This window comes from Halictus rubicundus, unplaced genomic scaffold, assembly GCF_050948215.1.
Source record: "Halictus rubicundus isolate RS-2024b unplaced genomic scaffold, iyHalRubi1_principal scaffold0202, whole genome shotgun sequence".
In the NCBI taxonomy this organism is placed as follows: Eukaryota; Metazoa; Arthropoda; class Insecta; order Hymenoptera; family Halictidae; genus Halictus; species Halictus rubicundus.
In genome coordinates this window covers 207467-213466 of record NW_027488743.1, presented here as the reverse complement: position 1 = coordinate 213466, position 6000 = coordinate 207467, and the positions used below count along the sequence as shown (strand labels likewise).

The 6000-nt window shown below is 42.9% G+C and overlaps 1 protein-coding gene across 1 annotated transcript; it reads left to right on the top strand.

Annotated features, from left to right (window-relative positions):
- Positions 1–1038: 1038 nt before the first annotated feature.
- Positions 1039–4888, top strand: LOC143363974 (uncharacterized). The gene is made up of 6 exons (XM_076804503.1): positions 1039–1533; positions 1638–2206; positions 2294–2546; positions 2610–2894; positions 2960–4632; positions 4678–4888. Exons 1-6 carry the CDS (start codon positions 1039–1041, stop codon positions 4886–4888), a joined length of 3486 nt encoding a protein of 1161 aa, XP_076660618.1.
- Positions 4889–6000: the final 1112 nt, after the last annotated feature.

The window sequence follows — 6000 nt, the reverse complement described above, 5'->3', positions numbered from 1 at the left end:
GTATTCTTAACTCCGGACGCCCCCAGAAAAATGGAGAAAATGGGGAAAAACGTAAAAAGCGGACCGTTCGTGTACTTAGGGGAGAAATTGGCGGAAAAAAGGGACAGGACTAGCGGAAACGAAACAGATACGGACTCGATAGACTCGAGATCGTGTGAAGGACTAAGAATAACAAAAAGTAAAAGGAAAAAGGTGGTAGAAAAACCGGAAATAGTAAGCATGGAACCGATAGTTCATATAAGCGATTCGGGTGCTGAGGAGGAAACATACAGAAAAGGAGAGGAGGGAGATGTGTTCGAGGAGATCAAGGAACTGGAACACCTCCTGAGGAAAACTAGGAACTCCACGAGAGAGGTAAGGGGATACACGATAGAAAATAGTGAACTTCTCAGGGCAAACATTGTGAAACATGCTGCACAAGCGGCTAGACAACTAGAGGCAGCTTTGACGAGAGTCATAAGTATTGGATTAAGGGTGGAAAACCAAAAGCTAAAAAAGGCACTACAGATAAGGGAGCAGGGGACGCAAAGTTCCCCTTGTCTCGAGAATAGGGGAAAGATGGGGGAAGGAAATATGGACAGAAAGCATAGGGAATATAGGCAACAAAGGAAGAGCAGAACGAAACAGTGGGAAACAGACGGGAGGGAGGATGAAACAGAAGGAGAAGAGGGACAAAGGGGGGTAGATAGGACAGAGACGGAAAAAGAGGGGACGAGAATGGAAGGAAATAAGGAAGTTAATGAAAAAGGGGAGAGCAACTGGGTGGTGGTGAACAGAAACAAGAATAGAGGGGGAAAATCAGTTAGGAGCAGCAAGGGAAATGAGGAAGAGGGGGTAGAGAAAGCGAGAAGAGAAAAAGAGGAGAAGGGGGAGAAAAGGAAGCCTCCGGTAGGACCAAAAAATGAGGCAGTAATAGTCAAAGCGACGGAAAATAGGACATTTGCAGACCTATTCAAACAAATAAAGGATAAGGGGGGAAACAAGATAGAGGGGATACAAACTGTGAGGAAATCAAGGGGAGGGGACCTTATAATAGAGATGGAGAAGGGACGCGAGGGGGTAAATCTGGAGAAAGCGGTAAAGGAGGTCCTAGGGGAAGAACACAAAATTAAAAGAGTGGCACCAAAAATTTTTTACGAGGTAAGGGACATTGACCCGACATTGGAACGGGAAGAGGTAAGGAACGAAATTGCTAAGGCGCTACAAATTGAAAATAGCGAAATAGAGGTAAAAACAGTCCGTTTTGGATACGGAGGAACGAAAACTGCGATAATAACAGTTCCAACGGGGATGTTAGAGAAAATAGGCGAAGAAAATAAAGTGAGGGTAGGGTACACGGCATGTAAAATGAGGAGAACGCAGAACCTCGTGAGATGCTTTAAATGCCACGACTTCGGGCATCTATCATATAACTGCAAGTTGGAAATACAGGGGAAAGAACTCTGCAGAAGATGTGGCAAAGTAGGACACCAAATCAACGGATGTGAGGCGATTAAAAGCTGCATCCTTTGCATTAGAGCTGGCATTCCTGCGGTAAAGGCGGAACATGTGGCGGGAGCAGTGGGATGCCCGCAATATAAAAAATATGTGTTGGGGCTGGCAGAGGGTAAAAACTAATAAATATGGATATTTTACAGATAAATTTAAACCATTGCCGACTTGCGCATTACTTGCTAATGCAAACAGCAATTGACCTAAATGCGAATATAGTATTAATAGCGGAGCCACTTTTTAATCCGGGAAACTGGATCTATTCGAAAAAGGGGACCGCCGCTATATGGACCTGCGACTTGAAGGGAAAGAAAAGACTAGAGGACGGAGACGTGATAGATGAAGATTTCGTAGCAATAAAAATTAATAAAGAAACTTATATAAGTATATATTTATCTCCAAACATGTCAACTGACGAATATGCTTACAGGCTTAGTATATTATCAGAATTCATCAGCAAGGAAAGAAGAAAGGGGAGGAGCATCTGCGTTGGAGGAGATTTCAACGCAAAATCACCGAGCTGGGGGTCCAAGGAGCAAAATGACAAAGGGAGTATCCTGCTGGACAGATTTCTCGAGTGGGGCCTGACACCGATCAAACCGGAGGGGGGTCATACTTACGAAAAGGGACAAGTAAAGTCAAATCTTGACTTCATTGCAGTGACGAGGGACCGGACAAGGGACAGGGAAACCGTAACAAATATAATAGACGTGGAGTCAGCCTCCGATCACAAATATTTATTGACAAAAATGAGGATGGTAAGTAAAGAGGTAGTTGAAGATATTAATGCATGTGTTTTCAGATGGAGGGTGACGAAAGCCGGCTTAGAAAAAAGCATAGAAATAGCAGACGAAATTTGGAGAGAGAAAAGACTGATAACTCAAGAAAAGTATCGAGAAGAGGAAGAAAAAAAATTCCTAGGTGCGCTCCCCGAAATATGTGAGAGAGCTTTCGAAAAAATAAAAACGGGAGAAGGAAAAAAGAAAAAGGCAAATATATGGTGGAACGATGAAATAAGAGAACAAAGGAGCAAAACAAACAATCTAAGAAGAAAAGTGCAAAGATACAGGAAAAAAGGAAAACGGGACATGGAGGAAATAATAAATTTCTTATATAAGAAAAGTAAAAGAGTACTTCAAAGACTCATAGCGAAGGAAAAAGAGAGAAAATGGAAGGAACTATGCGAGACAATAAATAAAGACCCATGGGGAAAACCCTACAAAACGGTGATTAGGCAAGTCAAACCCGACACACCCCCGGCAAATATATCAACGGAAATGGCTAAGGAAGTATTAAAGGAACTGTTCCCCTCAGACGGGGGAAAGGAGGCGGCAAACGAAAGAGAAGAAAATACGAGGAATAGAGAAGGGGAAAGGGGTGAAATGAGAGAGATGAACCAAGAGGTAAGGGAAGAGAGAGAGAGAGAAAGAGAAGAAATACCCAGGATAAGAATCTAAAACCAAATAAGGCGGCGGGATTGGACGGGATGATTCCGGAGATAATAAAAAAATTAGCGGAGAGGAGACCGGATAGATTCCAGGCTCTGTTCAATGGAATTTTCGAAAGGGGGAGAATACCGGGAGAATGGAAGAAGGCCAGGACGATCCTCCTCAGAAAGCCGGGGAAAAATCCGGATGAACCCTCGGCGTACCGACCAATATGTGTAATAGACGCGATAGCGAAAATGATGGAATACATCACAAGAGATAGATTGGAGAAGGAAATGGGGAGGGAATCGTTTGACAAAAACCAATACGGATTTGTGAAAGGAAGGTCAACGGTCCACGCCATGACCAAGGTAGCAGAAGACGCATGGACAGCAACCGATAAACAGAGATTCGGGGTTATGATAGCTCTGGACGTCAGGAATGCTTTTAACACCCTAAGATGGGATACGATAATAGAGCAAATGAAAATGAGAGGTTTTAGTGACTATCTGACGAGGCTAATGCAGGATTATTTTAACGAAAGGACAATATGCTACAAAAATTCGGACGAAACAATTTGGAGAGAAATGAAAATGGGGGTTCCACAGGGGTCGGTATTGGGACCGTTTATGTGGAACTTGGTGTATGACGATCTCCTGAAAAGAGAAAACCCGGAAATGACCAGCAAATATGCTTTTGCGGATGACATAATTATTACGATACAAGCATCAACGATTAATGGATTAAGGAAGAGGATTGAGAGAGTCGTAGAAGATACGAGGAAATGGATGAAGACAAAAGGACTATCCCTTGCGGAACAAAAAACGGAGATTATGCTGATGAATCAAAAAAAAATAGAGGGGGGGCTAGAAATCCGAATAGGTGGGACGAAAATAAAGCCGAGTCCGTTTTTAAAATATTTAGGAGTAACTTTTGACGAAAAGAAGAACTTTAAGAAACACATAGAGGACGCAACAAATAAGGCCATAAAGACGATGACTGTATTAAGCAGTCTAATGACAAATGGTAAAAGGACTAGCCAGGCTGTTAGAAGGCTATTCTATATGACGCTCGAAGCGATAGTTTTATATGGAGCCCCAGTATGGGCGGATGGGGCCTTAGCAAACCGCAATAAAAACACATTAAGGAAAACTCAAAAATTGGGCCTGGGAAGGGTGGTGTCGGCATATAGGACTGTACCACAGGAAACGCTGTGTGTACTAGCAGGCATAACACCCTGGCATTTAAAAATCCAGGAAAGGAAACAGCTATTCCAGATTGAAAACCAAATATTAAAAGAGGAGAACATAGACAATATAAAAACCCTATGCAGAGAGGGGAGAAACCTAGGGACCATACACGAGATTCTGGAGGGCCTAAGATTGGAATTAGAGGAGGAAGAGGGTGAGGAAAGCCTTAAAAAATCCGTAAAAATTTGGATAAGGAGGAGGATGAAGGACATAACCGACATCTTATGGCAGAGGGAGTGGGAAAGGGAGGTGGTGGGCAGGTGGACGTACCGCCTAATCCCTAATATAGTTAAATGGAGAAAAAGGAAATACGGACAATTGAGTTTTTACGTAACACAAGTACTAACCGGACATGGGGTTTTTAACACTTATAGGGAAAGAATAGGGAAATCGGAAACAGGGGAGTGCTGGTACCACCAGAATTGTCCGGATACCCCGGAGCATACTATAATAGATTGCGAGGAGTGGGAAGAAGAAAGGAGAGAGATGCTTGAAAGTATAAAAATAAGGAGAGATAGACTGACGATCGAAAAACTGATGGAAGAGAGCGTTAAAAAAGGAGAGAACTGGATAGCTTTTGAAGGATTTTGCAGAAGGGTAATGAAAAGGAAGGAGGAGGAAGAGAGAAGGAGGGAGAAGATGGCGGGAGAAACTCCCACTTTAAGAGATATCCAGGCGGACCTAGAGTCAGGAGATACGGAAAGAAGAAGGGATCTATAAATAACTATAAATATAAAATAAGTAATGAGATGTAAATAAAGGAGAACAACGTAAAGAAGGAGGAATGATAGTTGTTTCTGTTTCAGCTTCCCCGGAAAAGTCGGGTGCAGGGGAGGGGGGGGGGGAGGGGGAGATGATGAGAGGGGAGCCCAGGGAAGAAGCCAGCAAGAAGGGACCAGAAACATCGAAGCTGCGGCACCCGGAAGCCTGTGTAAAAGCTGGAAAGCAGGTCCAGGCCGAGGAGGTCGCAGCAAGTATGGAGAAGGAAACTCCGAGCGGCAGAGGACAGTGCTCCCGGTATTATCTCTCCCCCAATCTCACCCTCCTTCCTCCCAGTCGGAGGACCACCCGACGTGTCCAGAGGGGGGCTGAGGCAGAAGCCAAAATAGGAACGAAAGGAGGGAAGAAGAGAGATAGTAGTAGAGAAGAGGGAAAAGAACCCCTGGAGGGAGGTACAGGAGAGGGGGTAAAATAAGAACAGGAAGGGAAAGCTTCAAGTAAGATAGAGATAATAAGAAAATAGGAAAGAAAATCAAAGGGAGGAAAAAACCCTCAATAAGAAAATAGGGAATCAGAATAAGATGAGATAATTGCTAACTGAATACACAGGAGAAAAGAGAATCTGTAGAAGTAATAAGAAACTCTATCTTAGCTGAAGTGTTCCCGAGAAAGGATAGGAAGGATATTAGGGAATAAAGAGGAGAGGACGAACACAAGGAAGGAACTCCCAAGAAAAACAGAGACACAGGGAATAGGTACCAAGATAGAAAATAGAGGGGAAAAGATAAAAGAAGAAATAAAATAGAAAGGATGAAAATAAAAGGGGTTTAGAATAATATTAACGTCAAAAAAAAAAAAAAAAAAAGGGGGAAATAAGAAAAAGATAACTAGGAAAAGGAACTCTGTTTTTCAGGAAGACCCGCCTAGTATAAGACAAATGAGAGAATACAAATGAGAAAGGAGAGAAACGGAAAACTAATGTAGAGAAATCGCGAAGCGAAGACGGATAGAGAATGGAGAAGAGAGAAAGGGATAATGAGAGAAAATAAGAAGAAGAAATATTAATATAGTAATAAGGGTAAAACGGTGAACAGGAAGAGAAGGAGAAGGGA